At 51.0% G+C, this 21,911-nt stretch overlaps 8 protein-coding genes and 1 non-coding gene across 9 annotated transcripts; 4 read left to right on the top strand and 5 right to left on the bottom strand.

Moving 5' to 3' along the window:
• Positions 1 to 534: 534 nt before the first annotated feature.
• On the top strand, positions 535 to 1,977 carry PMZ80_005672 (uncharacterized protein; the record flags this gene model as incomplete). Its single annotated transcript, XM_064874089.1, has 1 exon — positions 535 to 1,977. The coding sequence occupies one exon, from the start codon at positions 535 to 537 to the stop codon at positions 1,975 to 1,977; it is 1,443 nt and encodes a 480-aa protein (XP_064729811.1).
• A 667-nt stretch (positions 1,978 to 2,644) lies between these two features.
• Positions 2,645 to 4,301, top strand: PMZ80_005671 (uncharacterized protein; the record flags this gene model as incomplete). The annotated part of the gene is made up of 3 exons (XM_064874088.1): positions 2,645 to 2,995; positions 3,051 to 3,574; positions 3,626 to 4,301. 3 exons carry the CDS (start codon positions 2,645 to 2,647, stop codon positions 4,299 to 4,301), a joined length of 1,551 nt encoding a protein of 516 aa, XP_064729810.1.
• Positions 4,302 to 4,496: 195 nt separating this feature from the next.
• On the top strand, positions 4,497 to 6,270 carry PMZ80_005670 (uncharacterized protein; the record flags this gene model as incomplete). The annotated part of the gene is made up of 3 exons (XM_064874087.1): positions 4,497 to 4,667; positions 4,719 to 4,776; positions 4,823 to 6,270. 3 exons carry the CDS (start codon positions 4,497 to 4,499, stop codon positions 6,268 to 6,270), a joined length of 1,677 nt encoding a protein of 558 aa, XP_064729809.1.
• Positions 6,271 to 7,209: 939 nt separating this feature from the next.
• On the bottom strand, positions 7,210 to 7,314 carry PMZ80_005669. Its single transcript has one exon. It is a non-coding gene; the product is annotated as a tRNA-Met (tRNA).
• A 608-nt stretch (positions 7,315 to 7,922) lies between these two features.
• On the bottom strand, positions 7,923 to 9,497 carry SAT4 (serine/threonine-protein kinase HAL4/sat4; the record flags this gene model as incomplete). The annotated part of the gene is made up of 2 exons (XM_064874086.1): positions 7,923 to 8,054; positions 8,106 to 9,497. 2 exons carry the CDS (start codon positions 9,495 to 9,497, stop codon positions 7,923 to 7,925), a joined length of 1,524 nt encoding a protein of 507 aa, XP_064729808.1.
• A 3,672-nt stretch (positions 9,498 to 13,169) lies between these two features.
• On the top strand, positions 13,170 to 14,074 carry hob3 (BAR adaptor protein Hob3; the record flags this gene model as incomplete). Its single annotated transcript, XM_064874085.1, has 3 exons — positions 13,170 to 13,279; positions 13,346 to 13,419; positions 13,473 to 14,074. The coding sequence occupies 3 exons, from the start codon at positions 13,170 to 13,172 to the stop codon at positions 14,072 to 14,074; spliced, it is 786 nt and encodes a 261-aa protein (XP_064729807.1).
• Positions 14,075 to 14,428: 354 nt separating this feature from the next.
• PMZ80_005666 (uncharacterized protein) lies at positions 14,429 to 15,424 on the bottom strand (the record flags this gene model as incomplete). Its single annotated transcript, XM_064874084.1, has 1 exon — positions 14,429 to 15,424. The coding sequence occupies one exon, from the start codon at positions 15,422 to 15,424 to the stop codon at positions 14,429 to 14,431; it is 996 nt and encodes a 331-aa protein (XP_064729806.1).
• Positions 15,425 to 17,549: 2,125 nt separating this feature from the next.
• Positions 17,550 to 18,445, bottom strand: CIR1 (putative electron transfer flavoprotein subunit; the record flags this gene model as incomplete). The annotated part of the gene is made up of 2 exons (XM_064874083.1): positions 17,550 to 18,263; positions 18,371 to 18,445. The coding sequence occupies 2 exons, from the start codon at positions 18,443 to 18,445 to the stop codon at positions 17,550 to 17,552; spliced, it is 789 nt and encodes a 262-aa protein (XP_064729805.1).
• A 1,720-nt stretch (positions 18,446 to 20,165) lies between these two features.
• On the bottom strand, positions 20,166 to 20,728 carry PMZ80_005664 (uncharacterized protein; the record flags this gene model as incomplete). The annotated part of the gene is made up of 2 exons (XM_064874082.1): positions 20,166 to 20,172; positions 20,226 to 20,728. 2 exons carry the CDS (start codon positions 20,726 to 20,728, stop codon positions 20,166 to 20,168), a joined length of 510 nt encoding a protein of 169 aa, XP_064729804.1.
• Between the last annotated feature and the right edge of the window lie 1,183 nt (positions 20,729 to 21,911).

The raw sequence follows: 21,911 nt of genomic DNA, 5'->3' as shown, positions 1-21,911 counted from the left end.
CAAAGCGACGACGAGCTGCATGCCACCATTGTCAATTTCGGCATCGGCCATCGATCAGGAACAAACCATAGCTCGAAATGTCAGATGTGCAGCGCTGACTGTTGGGACACAAGCATGGTACATGAGAAGATGTCTTCGAAGTGCCTGAGTTCCGACATTACTGTAGGCAAGATGTCGTCGAGGAGGTCTTGGGTAACTACGAAGAAGTAGCAAGCTGTCAGCGCATTCCATGGGCCAGCTTTCTCGGTAGCACAAGCTTCCGAGCTATCGGCCCCAATCGCAGCTTCCGCGTATGCAGAAGCTCCCCACCTCATGTCTGCCAGGCTCTTCCTGGATTGGTCCGATGCGGCGTCATCAGCACTGTCAACGGCATCATCACTTGCGAACATCCGAGCTGCCAGGCCCGCCATCCTACGCGGCTATGAGGAGCACTGCGTGTGGTGAGACTGCGCTCTATTAAATGGTTCTGCCTGCTCCTGTTGTCTCATCAACTCTTCCTCTTCTGTTGTCAGCTAATCTGAATTATCAACAGTCATGAAGTCTTTCTCGCTGTTGCCTCTGGCAGCTCTTGCCTCTGGCCTCGTCATTCCTGACGCCGAAACTGCTCAGTCGTTGCAATTGCAAGACAACAAGCCTGCATCGATATGGGACAGTGTTCCGAGCCGGGAGCAGCTCTGGACTGATGCCGAAGAACTATGGACCGATGCCGAAGAAAGGGTCCAGGAGATAGCTGGTTGTGCCAAACACAAATTGGACAATGCTATCGACGCTGCCTACGAGACTGCCGTCAAGTACGACGAGTCATTCCAGACTGCTTTTGCAGGAGAGGACTGGCTTGCCAACACTGAAGAGGATGAAGACCTGGTAGACCATCCACCTCATCATGGTCCGCCCGACCACCACCGACCACACCATCCGCCCCATCACGGCCATGGCCCACCCAACCAGACTGTCTACGAGTTGATTTCAAAGAGCAAGTACACAACCAAGCTTGCTAAGTTGCTCGACGACTACCCAGACCTCGTTGAACAGCTAAATGGCACCAAGGCCAACTACACCGTCTTCGCTCCCACAGATTCTGCCTTTGAAAATATCCCAAAGCATGCTCCCAAGCCATCGAAGGAGGAGCTCAAGAAAATTTTGACATACCATGTTTCCCCAGAGTTTTACCCTGCTGGCAGAGTCCTGGTCACCCGAACCATCCCAACAGCGCTCGACGCTGAATTCATCAAGGATGTCCCGCAGAGACTGTCCACACAGGTCGGACTCAGGGGTCTTACCGTCAACTTCTATGCTCGAATCGTCGCCATCAACATTTTCGGAACCAACGGTGTCATCCACGGCATTGACTCCATTCTTTTGCCACCACCGAAGGCTGTCAACATCATCACGTCCTTCCCTGGCGAGTTCAGCACTCTCGAACTCGCTTTGTACAAGACTGGCCTGTTCGACGCCTTCAACGACACCTCCAAACACAACGGAGGCACCCTGTTTGCCCCGTCGAACTTCGCTTGGCAAAGACTTGGGCCAAAGATCAATGCCTTCTTGTTTAGCCAGCATGGTTTGAAGTACCTCAAGGCTCTCATTCTCTACCACGCCGCCGACGATATCACCCTCTACTCCGATGCTCTTTACAAGACTGAGGAAGCTACCTCCTTCCCTGACCACCGAATCCCTAAGGGACTCTACCACATCGATCTTCCTACAGGTCTCGAGGGCAAGCACCTCAGTGTTGATATTGGTCGATATGGCCGATTGATCACCATCAAGATCAATGGCTTTACGCGTGTTGTGGTCAGCGATGGCATTGCCGCTGATGGCGTCGTTCACGTGATCCCCAACGTCCTCATCCCACCGAAGGAGCCAGGTGCTGCCCCATTAGTCGCTGATGACACTTTGACAGTTGAAGAACTGAAGCAGGCTCTGGCCCCTCTCGTTGATGAGACAGAGACATCGAGCTTTGACTGGGAGCTGTAGGCAATAATACTCTAGCCACTAGCATTGTGTATAACATTGCGAACTTGCTTCATGAGCAATTCTTGTATGATAGACGATCCTTACTAGCTCTCGCAAGTTACGAATGAACGAATGAATGAATCAACAGCGTGTATATCTTATATAAGGGCGTCGTTATGCATTTTGTTTCCGACTAGACGCTGTCTCATACTGCTCTTGCTGGTCGGTTACACAGACCGCGTCCAGATGAATGTGGAGAAGGAGCTCCCCACGTGGAGCTTCTCCAGTTCCAAGGCTTTCCTGACTCGAAATCTGCTCGTCAGCCAGCTTGACCACTACACAAGGCGTTTCATCCACCACAAGCAGCTCGTCAATTGCTGGAAGAAGTTTGATGAGCTGATATCAAAGGCGAAATGTCGGAAACAATTCCTTGACCTCGGGCCTGGTTCGTGGTCGGACCTCAACTCACCAATAACATTCATTAAACCTCCGACGCCACAATATACCAGCAACGGGAAAGACCATATAGACTTTAATGGTCGAATACCATGACCTCGGTCAATATATCGGTCATGGCCCGTACATCATGTAGGCGACACGTATAAGAAGACCATGCTGTCCACGAGTCGACCTACAAAGAAGTAACACAGTGGTCATCTCCCGACATCACTGGCTCAACACCATAAGCATGGGCGCCCTCATCAACCTCCGAGGCCGAAGCCTCTACCGGCTCATGAAGTTCATATGCGGTGTCGCCTTCATGATGTATGGGTATGATGCCGGCGTGCTTGGTGGTGTTCTTCTTCACAAGCCGTTCCTCGATGCCATTGGCAATCCGACTGGCGCATGGACTATTGCGATGATCTCAAGCTCATACAGTCTTGCTGCTGCCGTCACGACTGTGGTAATAGCTCCTTTCACCTTCAGACTTGGTCGACGCGGTACGATTCTGCTCGGCAACGCTACCGCTGTTGTTGGATCGGTTATCCAAGCTACGAGCTGGAGCGTTCCACAACTGATAGTCGGAAGGATCATTACGGTATGCGAGCCCTCATCTTCTTCCCCAGTACGAGAGCTCAAGCTGACCAGCCTAGGGCTTCAGTATCGGCTGCATTAGCTCTGCAGTCCCAACGTACCTCTCTGAAACGGGCATGGAGATCGGCGACCGTGGTCCGGCCAACGCTATCAACGCCATCCTCTTGATCAGCGGTGTCCCCTTGGCATATTGGATCGATTACGGCTTCGTTCAATACAACGGCCAGTTCTCCTGGCGAGTGCCAATCATCTTTCAGTGCCTCTTTGCCATCACTTCTGGCGGATGCATGTGGTTTCTCCCCGATACTCCACGGTGGTACTATGCTCGAGGCAGACCGGAACTAGGAGACGACGCCCTTTGCAGACTGGCAGATTTACCGCTCGATGATCCCAAGATTCAACTGACACGAAGGGAGATCTTTATGGCAATGGAGGCGGAAGAGGAAGCAAAGAGCAGTTTGAAGTGGACTCAGTTTCTCACATCTGGTATCACGGACAAGACACCACTCCGGATCGTGCGACGGCTATGTATATGCTTCTGGTTGCCGTTCATTAGAGAGTGGACCGGCAGCTCCATGTTAGCGTAAGCATTTTACTTGAGAAGTTAGTGCGCATGACACTGACTTTAAGATAGTTACTACTCGACAGTCACCTTATCACAAGCCGGTGCTACACCAACGCTAGTCAGCCTTCTTGCGGGTGTACAGAACATCATCTTTGCGGCGGGATGTGTACCGCTTTATTTCACGGTCGAGCGTACGGGCCGCCGTGCAACATTGCTATGGGGCGCCATAGCCATGTCAACACTAATGCTCATCTTCACCGTTCTACAAGCGATCAATCCTACAACATCCATGTCATGGGCCAGTATTGGCATTATCTGGACCTTCCTCTTCGTTATGGGCTGGTCTTGGCAGGGATGTGTTTGGCTGTACTGCAGTGAGATTCCGCCCCTAGACTATCGACACTTGGGCGGAGCGATAACAGCTGGAGGCGAGTGGTTGGCCACGTGGCTGTTCGTTATGGTACTGCCTGTCGGTCTTGAAAACATCAAGTGGAGGTTCTGGATCTTTGTCTTGACAGGAAATGTCGTTGCTGTGGTCTTCGTCTACTTCTTGTGTCCAGAAACTGGTGGAAAGACGCTGGAACAAATTGATTATATCTTTGCGGAACCTGGCACCTTTACACCTGGGGGAAAGGGCTTTACTGGTGGTGAAGATTTCGATACTGAGCAGCAGAAAACGTGGACTGTGGAGGAGAAGAGTGCTGAGGTGCAGCAGGCTGAGAAAGTTGAGCATGGCAGGCCATAATTGGTGGCTCAGGAGTGCACCATCGGAAGTCGGAACGACTAAATCTCATATTGGCATTCGTGGTAGGCAGGCTCGCAACAAAGGATTTGCGGGAAGGTGCATCATGATCAGTCCAGCAGTTGACATCGCCAAATATTTTCGCCAAAATCACATCTTCACTTCTAACCATTTCCAATAGCAAGATTCACAATCTCCATGCATCTACTCGCAAAGGCATTCGTAAGCGGCATTGGGTTTTCGTTGGCTCTCTCTGCCTCTTTTGCGTGCTTCTTATGGGTTGTCGATTGGCATCCAGGTGATGGTATCCCTCACAGTCTGCTCTCAACATTGGGGACATTTGTGGCGGCCCAGGATGAGAACATACAGGTACGTCTAGTGGCCAATATATTGACAGTCATCGTGGCTAACGCCGCGCAGTACAATGGTCGCTGGCTTGTGGCCCCGAATCAGCTATCAGTCGAGGCAAGCTTTCCCGGTAACTTTACAACCCTGTCGCTTATGTACACGCTGACACCGACCAGGATCGAATTTCGAATTCGCAGTCTCAAACACCTCGACTGTCGCACTCGTTCTCGCGAACACCGCAGTCGACAGACGTGCTCGCCAGCGAGATGTCCACAATGCACAGAAATCGTCACTCCTCCTAACACCTACTCAACTAAAGCATGAACCAGCAGACCCTGTCGATATTCTCGTCACTATCAACAGCACGAAGCCTACCTACTACGAGCGGTCTCATATGTTAGAGCAGATTACGTACAATTTGGAACCCAACAATGTCCATCGCTTCAAAGTTACACTATTCGACAGCGCGGAGCCAAGTACGCTACAGCTGCGTGGCATATTGATGAAAGAAGGAGGTTTGCTATTTCATCCGGACGGGGTCACAGGCTTGGTACTGCAGGCGAAGAATCACGCAAACAGTAATGAGAGCCACACGTCTGCATCTAAGCGGCAGGCCAGCAGGATACAACGAAAGCTGGTTGAGGTAGTGGCACCCTCATCGATGATGAGCGAGGCATGCCGACGAAACGACACCAAGATCAAAACCTGGTCGAAGACCATGCCGTGGACTGGGCTGCTACAAGGCTACTTCTCCAGCTCAAGTCTATCAACGATTCCAGTCTCGCCCACAACCTGCATGACCCAACAGTGCCACAATCAGCGTGTAGTGAAGGATCTTGGTGGACAGGGCACAGCACAAGATATTTTCTTCCGAGCTGGTGCTCCAGGCACACATCTCTACGACCGCCTCTGGCCATTCGGTTCGAGCAAGGAATCTCCAGCAGCCTTAGTCCTGATGCTTGGTTTAGCAGACGTCGAGGCGTTCCTGCGGTCAAGCTCAGTGACAAAGCACCAAATCACACAATTTACCGATGAATTCGCACGCACCTACTCCAGCTTCATCCAGACCATCAGACGCACCGCCTACTCTCCAGCCACAATGGCGAACAAGCAGGCCTTCGGCCAGATGGCTCTTCAAGATGAAATCGACGAATCCTATCTCTACAACTCCTCACCGTCAACCATCCCAATCCTCCTCGTCCTCCAGCCAATCCTATCCTCACTCCTCCACCCGCAAAGCCGCCAGCTGAAGTCACTGCTTCATCACGCGACGTCAAAAGTCCTCAACGAGCTCAAGTGGCACATCGGCGACAAGCACACCTTCGTCATCGATACTGACGGATGGCTCGACGACGCAGACTTCGGAGCTCGATCACCAACCGGAGACAATGATATCGCTGCCTTCGAACTGACACAATCTGGCCACATCAAGTTCGCACACCATATGGCTCTCCATCTATGTCACTACCTCGTCGACCGAGATGCAGGAACGAGTTCTTGTCCGTTCGATAGGCATAATGAGTATACTGGCAACTTGTATGTGCCTGAGACGGCTGGAGTTGGGAAGTTGCTGGAGGAGAAGAAGATTGCGAGGATTAAGGAGATTTATGGCGTTGAGGGGTGAGTGGGGAGTGGTGGGCGCGGTTCAGAGTGTAGCTATAATGTCGAACGAGAGATGGCATGTATGTCCAGTCGAGACAAAGATCATCGAATCAAGGACGTGCGCTACTTTCGTTCTGCAGTGTTGTGTTCTTTACAACGTATCCTGCAGGTCCGTTCTCAATATTTTGTGTTGGGTTTGAGGTCTCGCGTAAAGCCATAAATTTGACCGAACCGCACATCCTCCCTGCTTAACGGCCAAGGTCAATCTCACGGAATGCAATTATGGCTAGCATACTGGCACCACCTCGTCCAGCTTGCAGACTAGTTATCCGAATTTATGCTTTGCACAACTTCTTCAAGCAATATTATTCTGGACGAAGAAGAGGCTCTGCACGGTGTACTGGTGCAGTGCTAGGCCTAGTAGACGCCGGAAGCGGTCAAACCCGGGCCAGAACGGTGATTGCCGCAGATAGTGTTTAGGCGGAACATCTCCCTAGCTGATAGTTCTGTTCCAGGTGGTCCTCTCTGCCTTGAGATAGCAATCCACCGTGGCATGGTTCTAATACGGCATGCTCGGATTAAGCTTGAGTTTATACGGTCAAGCCTGTGACGCGGATGAATTGCCAGTTTCGCCCACCTTGAAACGGGGGCGCTACGGACATTACCGAAGCTGAGCTTCAGGCACCGTCGGCGCCTGCGACGCCAAAAGCTTAGGTGCTTGTGAGCCTTTCAGTCCGCACGGCTAGTTTCATGTACCTGGCAATTCTTCAACGGCAGGGGCTTGCGGTGTAGAGGATCCGTCTTTGCAACGGTCGTCCCTCCTTTCAGAGCACCCCGTATAATTCTGCGTTAGCTGGAGAGTATAGTCTAAAAACCAGGCGAGGAACTGAATCAGCCGTCTTAAGAGCAAAAAAGAAATTGATCACGTTGGATAAGACTTATGGATAAGTCTGAAGCTTTGTGTCCAGAGCGAGACTCGAACTCGCGGCCTTCGGATATCTCTAGCTATGCTAGATTCATAGGTGAACTATGAGACCGACGTGATAACCAACTACACCATCCAGACCGAAGAGGTGGAAATGTGTGTGCACATTTGCTCTGTGGATGAGCACGAATTTGTGCTGCAAAATATATGATATTTTGGATATTCGAGTCGAGGTGGAAGTGAAGAAATCGCTCTGAGGCAATGTGCGGGGCACGGCGAGGATGATTTAGGAAATCCCGAAGGGGCGACACCGGCGGAACGACGGATACCTGTTCCTTGTCTGCCAGTGCTCGGCTTCATCTGTTAGATCTATGATGAGAACGATAAAGTCGGACGCGGGACGGTGGCTTGTGGTAGTGTCAGGAGAAGACAATAGGTGAAGGTGAACAAGTTTGGAAGAATGAAATTCATTTCTCATGATCATCTTGCATGGCTAAAAATGGCTATATCGATTCGTAGCTTAGGGTCGCATGCATGCTATATCGAGGCCAGCGCCCAGTGCACGATGCCAATAGCAAACTCTTTTGATGCTCGCTCAATAAGGACCAACCACAAACTCAAACTCATTCAATCATGCATCGTCAACTCTAGGTGTATATCCTGTCCTGGGCATCAAGCCGCCAATGGGTGGTCGTCTATTGATTGGTTCATGCAAACGCTCCTGCCCATATGCTGTACGCTGACTGCGCTCAATAACCCTCCTCACCCGCAACACAGACTTTGATCTCGCGACCCCATTCGGATTTCAGAATTTGTGAGGCTGTGATTCTCCGTTCGGGCTTGGGGTCGAGTATCGAGTAGATGACGTTTCTGCATCGGGACTGTGACTTGTTAGCGTTTCTCCTGTAACGATATGTGGTGGGTAGACTTACCCTATGCAGACTTTCTATGGGTGCGTAGCCATTTTCGTCTCTCCGACCTTCCAGATACCGCTCGTAGAACTCATCCTCATCCTTCTTCGCCTGACGCCACAGGTGTCGACCGGTCCTCATGGCCATGTAGATCACACCACAAGCCCAGACATCGACAGCTCTGGGATCGAACTCGCCATCAGTGTACTCTTCCGGCGCAATATATGGCGCAGATCCGCACAGGCCAGCCGTCATATGTGCTTCTGTCTCCCACGCCATACGGAAACATTCACCGTTGCCGAAGTCTGTGATCTTGAGACAACCGTGGTTTGTGAGGAGAAGGTTCTCTGGTTTCAGATCTCGGTGTGCAACGCCCATCTCGTGCATGTATTCCACGCCTCGCATAAGCTGCTTGAAGTAGCAGTCCGCTTCAGCGACCTGAAGCTGTCCGGCCGCAATTACCAATGTGTAAAGATCTCCACCAGCACAGTACTCCATGACCTCGCAGTAATCGCCCTTCGCATCCTGCAACAAATCCAGAGTGTGAATAACATTCGGATGTCGCAGGCTAGACGATATGCAGAATTCGGACGTTAGGCGCTTCTGATACTTCTTGCTCGTTTCCTGCGGTCGCTTCCTGAACTCTTTCACCGCGTAAAGCAGTTCCTTGTCTGGTTTCGAGGGGTCCTGTTTGTGTGATATTCTGACAATGCCGAAAGCTCCCCTTCCGACGATCTCTTGACACTTGCCGTACTTCTCGACCAGGTTTGCGGTTGCGTTCGGACCTTGTTTGGAGTCCTTTGCGAGGTGGTCTTTTTCAAGCCTGAGTTGGTCGACCCAATTGGACATGAGGGAGAGTTGCTCTTCTCCTTCGTGCTTTTTGCGGCCAATGAGGTCTTTGAGCATGCCGGAAAGTTTCTCTTGTCGCTTGACGGATTTGAGGTAGTGGCCGTGGGTGCCGTCCTCAAGCTGCTCGAATCGTCTGGATGGGCCATGGTTAGGATCTGCGAGAGAGTCGATTCTAGTCTTCTCTTTCTGGGCTCCCATTATGGTCATTTTCTTCGAGTCTGATCGTTGCAGGGTGTCGCCGTTTTGAAGCTGATCCGGCGAGGCTGACCGTGTATTCTCGCCCGAGTTCTTTTGCGATTCCTTGTGTTGGCTCTTAGCACTATCGACATCCTTCTGGTCTGTCCGCGAGAACATACGAGTCAGACGGGACGTCATTTTAGGTTTCTTCGGAGGTTGCGAATGCTCTGTGGGGACAGGGGTGGTAGTTCCAGAGACGGACAGGGCATTGGTGCCCTGCACCACTCGTGCTATCGGGTCATCATTGGGATTCGTTTGCGGTGCTGGACTCCTAGGAGGTGATGTGTACGAGGATGCTTGCGAAGCGGCGGGTCTAGTTGAATTCATGTGGGTGGCCGCAGGTGGATGCGGAAGTGGTAGTTGTAGGAAATGCCCTATCAGGTGGGCTGGAGGCTGCGAGATAAGGATTTCGGATTGCGCGGTCGACTCAGTCAGTTGAAGTAAAGTGGAATGACGTCGGCTGCGCAGGAAGACCACACAAGGCTTATATCTGAGAAGCAGTCGAGTAAAGTAAAGTCGAAGAATCCAAATTGTGTTTGTTCGTTGGTTTGTATCACGATGACACACTATGCTGGGTGGTTCTGCGCGGTCAATGAGGGAAGTGGCTGTGTGGTGGACGAAAGGCGAAAAGTGCAATCGAGATGGAATTGTTCTGAATTTGCGAAGGAAGCACCAATTCACCAGATTGAGTTGGCCTCGGAGGCGGCAAGACGGCCACTGGCGGGCGACTGTAAGCGCACCGGTAGAGCGGGTGTGATGCAGTCACTGCACTTGATGACTTGCAGCCTCTGACGAGTGACTGAGCAGGGAATAACACAAGCTGTGTTTTCTGACTTTGTTTGATGTCTGATGACCAATGCAAGAAATTGCCAAGTTCCAGTAATTTGGTGGTCGATGTTGTTTTTCCCGAGGTATGACTGAGTCTCGCTGATTGTTTGTACCCCTCGATAGCTACCTAACTTGGAGGGAGGCTGTGCAGGATGTACTGATAGTCAAACGAAATCCTTTGTGGTTAAGAATATATCGTCAAGGACGACGTCCTTTGGGCGTTGCTTATAACAAAGAAGACTTTTTTGTAGGATCCTGTCGAGAGCTTGCCTTGGTGCGAGGTCTCGGCCTGCGAAGCTTTCTAGCAATGGGGTCTTGGGACCAAACTTCTCCTGTTCCTTCAGACCGTCATACGCTTCTTGTTTGTTTGCGCTTCTCCTTTGTTCTCTATATCGGTTTGTATGGTTCTAATGCTGATGCTGCGCCTGGGTTTTCGTCACAAGCAAAGCTCGAGTCTGCTTCTGGGACCCGTGGCCGACAAAGGGCACACCAGAGCAGTCGCAACTATGGGGAATTCTTGGTCCGGATAATTGACAAAAGTGTGGGCTTTTGTTACTCGATCAAATTGTGCGGACGACAGATGAAAGTGGTCCATCCGGCGTTTGGCCAACTACAGACCCATCGTGTGCACGGCAAGCGACAAGTAGACTACTCGGCTTGCGGTTCATTGCAAGAAGCACATGGTCAACCTCCTGAGTTGGCTGCAACAGAAATACTCGTTTATTGCTCACCGCCATGGATTCCTGCTTGCATGCTTGGAAGCTCATCACTGTTCAATATCCACCACTCACAGGACATCGTGCTTCTGATCGTGTTCAGATGCCGTGTTACCTTCCTGCACAGGTCCATCTGCTCGGCTCGCAATATAGCTACCATTGGCAAACGTAAAAAGTTCATACAACACCTCGCATGATCGGGAAAGGGGCATGCGTCTTTAGTAAAGCTATGCGAGGAACGTTCCGTAGAGCTCTTGCTGACCCACCGCAACATTTACCTGACCGTCCTTCCGAGTGCCTCGTAAGCCTTGCAAGAAGGTTCATGCTTGGCTGTGATAGCAGTCTTGAACTACATGCAGCTATCTGTGTAGGTGATACGAGAGGGGCACCAGGATCTATCATGATCTATCTTTGTGGACAGCCTCGTAATGCCAAATTGCTTATATGCCGAAATAAGCTATTCATGCAGTATGATGTGAGGAGGGACAGATTCCACAGCATAATCTCTTTCCCGAATCCATCACTCTACTGCCGACACAACGCATGCTCAAAACACCTACTCTTACGTCCGCATATCGCGGCTAGCTGTTCATGCTAATGCTGGCCGGTATGCATGTCACACCAATGATCAAAATGCCTCATAGACTACTTTGTCCGATATGACTGATCGTCTCTGACAAGCAGAAGCTGGAGACGCTCATATTGTCTTGTATGTGGACCCCAATTGGAGTAGAGTCTTTAGTGAAGTCTACATCAACTCCTTCGGACCGGGTCGATAGACGAGTACTCCACGTGCCTTTGCAAGCACGCGAGTCGACCTCGCACCTGCAGCTGTTCGCGCGACCAATGCTGTGCAACACAATCAGCTAGAGCGGACGCCCTGGATCGACGATAGCCGCTTTTGCTTATTTTCCAGCAGCTTTGACATCATGTACTCCAACCGCTGGTCGCACGGCTATTTTTTGGTGGTAGCATTGGGTGTTCGCTTGGCCGGTGTTGGCCACAAGATGGATCACGTAGGAAGTTGCTTGAATAATATTCCGCCTGATACAACTTTGGAGACGGAGTATTCTATGCTCGTCAGCCTCGGTGCCTATGCTGTACACAGTCGAGAACGACAGGGTGCTTGCCACGAGAAAATTGCGGCGAGTACTAGAATTGAGGCATGGCCAACCCCAAGATTGCGATAGCTGTTGTCACAGCATCTGTAGCTAATAACACATCGCCAATAAGCGACTGTCATTTTTCATTGGAAGCCAAGGTTGCCGTACACTCATAGTCTGTCAGTACGCTCAATGTTGGGTATATGCTCAAACCATACCCACAATGAATTGCTCAGTTTCGTGTCCAATGCACATAAGCGGTAGGTACGAGCACGAAAAGCTGACCTCAAATCGTCGAAGTACAACGGCTGCGGACAAATTTGGACTCTAAGGCACTCAGCGGATGGACTCGTCCATTATACTGTCTTGATGGTGAGACGGGAGGATGTTGTAATTGCTCTCCTTCCATTCAGGAGACACTTCGACTCGGTTCTGGTCAAGCTACGTGTTGAAGAACACGTGCCGCACAGCTTTCGTGGTACGCCTTTAAGATTGTCTGCCTTACCAGCACAAGGTCCTTGAACGGATCGGATACTTGCGACATGAACCTTCTTGGGACGATGCCATCAAGCTCATGCAGTTCTAGATGAAGCTCATCAGTGCTGAAACAACTTATCTTTAGGCGTGAGCGATCAGCCAGGGGCCATCTGTACCAGCTGCAGGGACACCTGTCCAATGTCTGAATTTCAATGGGCTACGAACACAAACAAAGGACGATGTAAGAAGTCCGCCGAATGTGCCGGTCAATCTGATGTTTCGTAACACCGCTCAATCATCTCCTTCACGCAGGACTTTGTAGTCAACAAAGAGGGTCTGGTGGCAGCGGACTGGGTTGTCCGTATCTTTTGTAGAATGTGACGCAAAGGGGCTTCTATCGGCGAAATAACAGGGCATTCAGATGCCAATATGTCTGATGTAGAAGCGTACTGTGGCGGAAGCCTGGAGACCCGATATGTAGGTGTGCACTGAATTGAATGATAAGCAGGTCTTGCACGAAGGGTTGTAGAGCAGAAGCACCAGGAAGCATGGCCTCAGCTGGGTAGAGTACCTCTGCTGCCAGTGGGGAGAGAAAGGAGAGATCTCCCTAACTTCTTTCGGCAAGCGGCAACGTCATCGGCAATAACGGGGCTTAGATTGTCGTTTATGCCGAGCCTGCGTGGTGCCGCGTTTGCATAATCAGCGCCGACGAACCAACAGCGAAACAGCCAGGCCAGTCAACAGTTATCGTGTCATGCTTAGAGCGAAGCGCTAGGCTGCCAACGAGGACTACTCAGTGTATGCTATCAACGCCCAGTCAGGAACCGTCTCTACCTCAACCAAGACCACCTACCAACCCTCACCACATCGCAAACATGTCGTGGGCAGGCTTTAAGAAAAATGTCAACCGGGCAACGACCCAGGTGATGATGAAGACTGGCCATGTAGAGCGGACGAATGACAGAGACTACGAAGTCGAAGAGAGGTACGCGCCGAGCAGCCATATCATCTCGGATTCCGTACCTTAGGAAGATGCTGACAGCAGACACAGACGGTACAGAACCATGGAAGCAGCAGCCAACCGCCTCCAGAAAGAAGCAAAAGGGTATCTAGACAGTCTAAGAGGTACGCCACATCCATACTCGAGACCATCCCAACCCCCATGCTGACCCAACCAGCCATGACAGCCTCCCAAATGCGCATAGCAGAAACAATAGACGCCTTCTACGGCGACGCCGGCACAAGAGACGGCGTCTCAAGATCCTACAAACAAGCAGTTGAAGATCTCGACGCCGAAACAATCAAAGCCCTCGATGGCCCCTACCGGACCACAGTGCTCGACCCCATCTCCCGCTTCTGCGCATACTTTCCCGACATAAACGAGTGCATAAAGAAGCGCAACAACAAACTCCTCGATTACGACGCCATGCGCGCAAAGGTAAAACGACTAGTCGAGAAACCAGATAAGGATGTCACCAAACTCCCTCGCGCAGAAAAAGAGGCAGAGATGGCAAAGCAAGCATACGAGCAATTGAACGAACAATTATTCACGGAACTGCCGCAGCTGATAGATCTGAGGGTGCCGTATCTCGATCCGAGTTTCGAGGCATTGGTAAAGATCCAGTTGAGGTTCTGTGCGGAGGCATATTCGAGGATGGCACAGGTACAGCAGTATCTGGATGCGGACACGAGGGACCAGTACGCGAGGGGTGACCTTGACACGAGGGTGGAACAGGTCTTGTCGGAGATAAGGGACTTGACGGTCGCTGGTACCGTCTAGAAGGCGAAGGAGCAGCGGGAATGATTGAGCTCGATATTCACATTCATACATTGCTTGACGAATTATTGCGGGATGAGCTTAGATGGAGTTGCCATGAGCGAGGCATAGAGCCGCAGGATTGCGCTCTTGGAAGAGCAGTTGCGAAGGACGCAACTAATATGCATATGAAACCTTTCAAGAAATCCCAACATTTTATTTTGTGCGTTGTTCGCACTTGCAGCGCTATGCTAACATATACCAAAGGCTCTTCAGCATCCAATACCATCGACGCCGTCGCTAAAACTGCAAACTTCAGATACACCTTCCCAAGATATCTCAAATACTCCTTCAAGTCCTCAAACTCTGGGCGATCCTCTACTCCTCACTCGAACTCTCACCACTCATAGCCGAGAAGCCAGAGTCCTGTCTCGACCTCCCATCATCACTACCATCTCTTTGCGCCGGCGCCGTCAAGAGATCTCCCGCCGTCACATCCCGCAAGAATGCCCTCGCATTGATGCTATTCGGAAGATCCTTTATGTCCGGCACATACCTCTGATCCTCCTCTGAGACTTTGTCGGACCAGTCCCCCTTCAACGCTACCAAGCCACGTTGTCGACCACATCCAAGCACAATCCTTCGACCCCGGAAGATTGGATCGTCGCCGTGTGTATACGTGAATGCTTGGCGGCGCTTGGCGTATGTCGATGGCCGTCGTTGTTCTGTCGAGCTCTTAGACTCGTCTCTGTTGCCTTTGAAAGCACCCTCACTTCCTTCTTCAACTTCGTTAACTCCCTCCTCACCATCATCTACCGCTGATTCATCCTCATCATCATCATCAAACGGCTCCCCACAACTCCACTCCCACTCCCGCAAACCAACCCCTTTACTCACCCTCAACAACACCAGATCCTCCCGCCGTTGCCTTGTTCTCCGCGCGAGACCGTCGTCCTCGGGATCGATTCTGCTTTCAGACACGATCACCGACGGCGGGATGGGTATCTGGTCGATGTGGGGGTGGGCTGCGAGTGATGCGTTGTGATGTGCGCGGGCGCGGGAGATTTCGTGGCGGAAGAGGCGGAGGTCGGAGGGGGTGGGAGAGATTGAGGTTTGTTTATGGACGATTGTTTCTGTTTCAGGCCCTGAGGGCATGATGACCTTTGCTTCGGTCACTTGCGTCTCAGTCTGAGCTAATTTATCTTTGAGGTAGCTCGACCACTCAGTCTGGTAGTCGACCTCCTTGTCAAAGTGGGCGAGGATGAATTTTCGGCTCGAGGGGGTTGCCATTGTGATTTTGGATCTATTGATGTTGATTGGTCTGGTGGAGGATGGCACAATTGGGTGAGTTGACTGAGTTTGGATGGCGGCCATTTTTCCAACGAAGTGTGTGAGTATATGAGGCTCCGCCGAGTGCAGCTGTGCTATCAAGCGGCGTTGGCTAAGTGACTTTGGGTGAAAGAGGTTCTGCCTATACTCTGTGAAGTTACGTTGTTTGGAGTCTTTGTCTCTTTGTTGTTGGGTCAGAAAGTCAAAGCTGAGTCTTTGTATACTCGATGATGATGGAAAATTGAAACAAAGAAGAAGGGGGCAGAGGCTTTATGTATACCTAAGGGAAGAACGAACATTGTGGTTGTGGTAGGGCTGAGGACCTGCAACGTGCTTATTCTGGTTCGTGTCTATTCATTCACAGGCAGAAGCATCTTTTCGGTCACAGAGCAGATCGATGGTACCAGATCGGGGAGATCGAGGGCATGAGGCATTAGCTGTCGAGTCGTCCAGCGTTTTGGCGTGGCATGACTGTCAGTTCTTTGCAAGCTCAATTTGCATGGGGGCGTAAAGGGAGCAGATCTGCGTGAGCAAGATATCTGCTGCTGAAATCGATCTGTAGCATACTAAAGGCGAAGACAAGGTAGAACCAAAGCTATACTGAAGGCGACGACATGCTTGATGATTAGATCTCATTAGAGCTCAATATGTTTGTACACTATCCACGAGCTCTTGCACAGTAACCTCAATCCGAAGCTTGGTTGCATATCTTGGTTGCCTCTCATAGAACCACGCTTGCTAAACCTGCTCAATTGCCTTCTCGTAAACTCATGCTCCTAGCGCCAACCATATTTTCCCAAACCATATGCTCCGAACCAATTGAGAACTCTCGTAAAGAACGCAGTCTTCTCAGGCAACCTCACAAACTCAAACGTGCTCATCAAATTCGCTTGCCTCGTGTGCTCGCTAGCTCCACCTTCTCACATCTCCTCCTGCTTGATGGGAGTTCCATCATACGCATAGTACTCCTGCTTGATGGGCCTGGGTTCATCTACCGTTTCCTGCTTGACCACCTTGCCATCATCTGCCCTTTCCTGCTTAACCTCCCTTTTCACCTCAACCTTGACCCCTCGTTCCCCCTCGTTCCTCCCCTGTTCCTCCCGCCGTCTCCCCTCCCTCACTCGTTCCTCACGTGCAACACAGCGCTGTAAATACCGAATCATCCTCTCGTTCGCCGCATACTCCCGCCGACGAGACTCGGCAGCCGCTTTGACCACGCGGGCCGGGAACACGAGCCGGCCTGCAGAGGGGAGGTGCAGGAGGACTTTGGGTCTTGGTTGACCCGGGGCCAGATTCTGGCAGGGGCAGGTGGGGTGGCAGGCTGAGGGTGATGTTAGTGTGGGCGGGGTTGAAGGAGGTGAGAGGGACATACTTCTGGTTGGTGCCATTGTGTGTTGTTGTTTGATAAATTCTTGACTTAAGAGTCACTTGTGAGGACGAAGTGAGACTCGGTGAGCTGGGTAAGGTGAAGGTGAGTTGAGGTAAGAGTGAGTTGAGTTAAAGGTGAGTTAAGTTGTTCTGCTGTCGAAGTGGTATATTGGTAGTATAGCCCTGACCTAGATCCCAGATCTGCTTGACTTGAGTGTAAGGATTGTTTGACGAACAGCAAATGAAGCAGGGCACATTGCGAAGCATATATACCATCTGAAAAGATTGTGTTGCCTATTACCATACTCTGGTCGGCGAAGGTCCTCGGGCAGTGTTCATGCCTCTGCAAAAGATGAGCAAGAAAGATTGTGTTGCCTGTGAGCATGACACTGGTACAGTGCAGGTCCTCGAGTCGTTGCATCATGTCTTGCAAGAAGGTCAAGACGAGAGGACCTGTAGGAGAGCAAAGTATGGTTCTGCCATATTTGATCGGATCTTGCATGAACCTGATAGGATGGTGGCGGCTGTACCGCGGCACGGCTTGCTGAATCATTGAGGGAAGCCCTCTGCTGAGCTTTGGTGGTCAACAAGATCGAAGCTTCGAGCTCGAGAGCAAACAGATTTTGCCTGCTTAGGGGCCGCCAGAGGGTTCGCACGTAATGCTGCTGCTGCTGCGCGCGCGTGCTGAGCTCGCGGCTCAAGAATCTCTGCTCTCGGAATTCGCATGGTAGTATGAAAAAGCATCAGAATCGTGGGACCCAGCTGAGCTGTACAAGTTACGCATTTAGTATACCTACCTACCTTACAGAATGCCAAGCTCCTTAAATTTACCAATCATGCCATCAACATCCTCAACCTTCCCACCACCTTGCCGTGTCGGCGGCTCTTCCACCTTCACAGTTTTCAACCGGAACGCCTCCTCAAGTCCGTAGTCCTTCAAGCTCTTCTTCTCCAGCTTCTTCTTCTTAGCCTTCATAATATTCGGTAAACTGGCGTACCGCGGCTCGTTGAGTCTCAAATCCGTCGTAATGATCATCGGCAGCTTAGTTTTCACCGTCTCCGTGCCACCATCGACCTCCTTCGTGACTGTGATGTTCTCACCATCACACTCGACTTTCGCCGCCTGTGTAGCTTGCGGCCAGCCTAATAGCGCCGCTAACATCTGCCCCGTCTGTCCCAGGTCATCATCAATAGCTTGCTTCCCCAGGAATATCAGGTTGATCTTCTCGTTTTCCGCTACTTGCTTGAGTAGTTTTGCAACCATGAGCGGCTCGAGTGGTTTGTCCTCTGCAACGTCGACGTGTATCGATCTGTCGGCGCCCATGGCCATAGCTGTACGGAGGGTGTCGGCGCATTTTGCAGGACCGGCTGAGATGGCGACGATTTCTTCGACGGGCAGTTTCTTCTCTCGCATGCGGGCTGCTTCTTCGATGGAGAGTTCGTCGAAGGGGTTCATGCTGTGTTTCACGCCATTGGTTTCAACGCCGGTCTTGTCGGACTTGACTCTGGGCTTGACCTGTGGTCAGTGTTAGCATGCTGGTGGTAATGGTGGTGAAGCTGCGAGTGAGGGCTTGAGATGTGCTGCTCTATCTGCTCTGCCCTCGTCCTCGTGGTGAAGCATACCGCGTAGTCAATGACCCGCTTGACGGGTACTAATATCCGCAGCTTGTCTGCCATCCTCACTGCTGTCGGCTGCATGTTGGCAGCTCGGATTTGACTGCTGCTGCCGTTCTGTGATTATAAAGAAATAAGAAGAGCTGCACTCCAACAAGCAAATCTCCAAGCGCAAGCGATGTCGATGTGCTCGATACAAGCTCAAATCGGAGCAGATCGCTTGACCTCGGTGGTTAGAAAATCCACATGGCCTTGCAGCATCGATGTCATCGCTTTGCTCGCCGACGCCGCTGGGCTATTTATGCCTGAGGCTGCTACACTCTTTTGGGTGCCTCAGGTTACTGCCAAGCGCACGATGCGCGGGCTTCGGGAAAAGACTTCGTCAGTTCACGATCGCAACTTGAACACCCACGACAAGTCACTCTCGATATCGACGACAACCAGTCAAGATGCCGGTATGCACACCTCCTCCTCCCTGCCTTCACGAGCATCGACAGTCCTCACGATATTGCCCACCACGACGACAAGAAGAACTACAAATTACAAGAACAAGTACTAACACCCCCTCCAGAGCCACAAGTCCTTCCGAACGAAGCAAAAGCTCGCCAAAGCCCAAAAACAAAACAGACCAATTCCTCAATGGATCCGATTGAGAACCGGTAACACAATCAGGTATGGCATATAAATCAGATCCCATCTCAGCCCAGCACCCGAGAGATAGCATGGGTGGGAAGAGAGCGAGACGGCTATGGTATAATAAAGAATACGTGCTGATGAATACCGCGCAGATACAACGCAAAGAGAAGACATTGGCGAAAGACCCGGATCGGAATCTAGACGACTCGCCTGCCTCGACAAGCAATTCTCGTTTATGTTTCGATGGATGGTGTGGGATGGTTGTGGTGGTGGGATGAGATGCACGCAGACGCAATATCTTATCTGAACGCATGGAGGATGCCGACATGAATGTGGTGGCAGCGGCAATGGCAGATGGAAGGGACCACATGATGGGTCTGGCAAATCAGCCATGAGATATGCCTGCTGCTTGACATACAAGCACTCGGGAATGAGCAAATGAATACCACAATCGAATGCTTCACAAGACCAATATCATCCCGGTCTTCTTCTCTCTACTTTTCGGCGGCATGCCCAAGCTTGTTCGAGCACTGGAGGACTAGACCCTCCTGGTCGGAGGTGGCTGCCACCCTTCCCTAAGATCACTGCTAAACTTGCCTAACGTGCCTTGCTGAAAGGTATGTATGAGGGCATGGCATCCAACGTTTCAGCGACGGAAACGTCACTGGTTACCGTCAACGGAAGGAGCCTGTCGACGTTCTGAATCTACAGGCATAAGATTAGGTCCATGTTGCGTGTAGACAGTACAGGACCAGATGAGACTTGCTGCTCGCTTGCCTTCCTCCTACACATTTTCTTGGCCCAGCGACTAGGCTATGTTACTGCTACCATCTATGGTCACGAGCACTGCAGATACATGTTATGGACGAAGGAAGATCAATTGGTCAAACTCATTTCATTCTCTCGTTGCAAAAATTATCCATGCATAATGACAGGCATTGATGTGCTGCAGTAGTCCACCGAGATGCTCATATTGACTCTGCAGCGCCTGTCATTTAGTAAAGCTAATGGCACTTGACTGAGAAGCATGCCTTGGTATTTGTTGCAGGTCATCGTGCCATATCATCGAAGAAACCTCCCATTTCCTATTCGCCTAGCAATGATTTTTTTTGACTCGCCACGTAGCGATTGTAACTGTGATGGACGTAGGTGAAGGAAAGCGATGTGCTTATCGGCTGCGAAAGAAGTTAGCATTGAGCGCGCAATGGCAGAAAGTGGAATAACTTACTCCTCAGCCCACTCGTTCTCTCGTCGAATCTGATCCTCCTCCTCAGGTGTGAAATCGTTCTGGATGTTGAACGTCTTTCGGATCTCTTCAGGTGACTTGCCCTTGATCATGTTGGCGACAGTCTTGCAACCAACATCGAGAAGCTGCTTGATATCAAGATAGTTGGCGGCTAGGATGATCTCGAACAGCATTTCCTGATCGACCTGCATGAACTTTTGATCCCACTCTTCGATGTCGGTGGTCTTTTTTCTTGAGTCGGAGTCATCGTCAGCTGGGGCTGGTGGGTCGGCGCGGTGGTGTTCGCACCACTCGATAACTTTCTTGAGTACGGAGGAGTTGACGTTTGGTACGGGAATAGTTTCGGTCATGGCCTCTTCACCAAGATCAGAGACCATGTTCTTGATGAGAAGAGATCGCTCGGCGATATCCTTGGCGACATCGATCTCATCGCCATCAGATGAAGCGAGCTTCAGCATTGGCTGTTCAGATTTTGCCTCAGACATCGTGATTGTGTGTTGAGTTGGTATTCTGTGGTTGTAGAGTTACTTTGAGAGATGTTAGTTACGGTGATTGGTTGAAGATGATTGTAGACGAGGTTGTATGTCGAAGGATGGATGGAAAATAAGAAAGGACTTCAGACGGGCAGACTGTGGCTTTTATTGTCGGAAAGAGCAAGTGCAGGTCCTCGTTTGCTCAATCGTGGTAGTGACAAGAGAAGGTGATTCACAGGACAATGACTTGTCTGTTCGCGCACGTTACCGCTTTCAGTGGGTCCGATTGCACTCGTAAGTCTGGTACGCGGGCAAGAAGAAACACCGAGAAGAATGCTTTGTCCTGATCTACCTGCCTTCTGGTGCGTTTGTATGTGCGAAGGATGCTGGTTTGCTTACCTTTAAGGGTGTCGACAGACTGGCTGTGTTGCTTGTGAAGTGATACTTCGAAAGTGTCCTGTGCTTAGAGATGACGTTCCAGCTGTGGGGAGAGATACGTCTATTGTCGGAGTTGGAAGGGGATTTTGTGCTTGTCGTGACAGATCAGGCAACCGTGATCGATCGAAGTGTTATTGAGTCTTATTGACAATACAGTGACCTCGAAGTGAACTTATCACAACTTTATTGCTTACATGCGCAAGGCAGGTCGCAGGCGCAAGCCACGGCAGGCGCAGGCAGGAACAAGAGGTGGGGCAGCCGGCATCTTGCACCCCAACCGCTTCAAGTTAGGCACTGAACAAGCTCAAGTGCTGCCTGGTCTCAACCGCAAGGAGGCTGCCGGTTGGCTGCTAAACGACGCTTTTAAGGCAAGTACTTGCGGATCATCCCACCTGCTAAACTCTAGGCAACGTTAGACCCTGCTTGCGGCGGCCAGGTACGCGTTCTAGCAGACCGGTGATTGTACAGTAGTATTATGCCTCTAGAACGTAACTTATCTACACTTCTAGCAATGCTTCGGGCTCTCCACTCAGGCATAGAATATACATATGCAATGCAGCCAACATGTATCGAGCTCGTTTCAGCTAGAATCTTATGCTAAGATAGGGCAAAGATAGCACAATCGACATCATGGCCTCTGACAGGGCCTGTCGAGGTGCAACGTGGTCATCTGCAACTTCTTCCATCACTTCCAACTTTTACCATTTCTTGCGCAAGCATGTTTCGCTCCTTCTTCTCATGTATACTATGAATGTTG

This window comes from Knufia obscura (assembly GCF_036327395.1).
Source record: "Knufia obscura strain CCFEE 5817 isolate CBS 148926 chromosome Unknown scaffold_6, whole genome shotgun sequence".
In the NCBI taxonomy this organism is placed as follows: Eukaryota; Fungi; Ascomycota; class Eurotiomycetes; order Chaetothyriales; family Trichomeriaceae; genus Knufia; species Knufia obscura.
The sequence above is the reverse complement of the archived record's forward strand: the minus strand, read 5'-3'. Positions and strand labels throughout refer to the sequence as shown.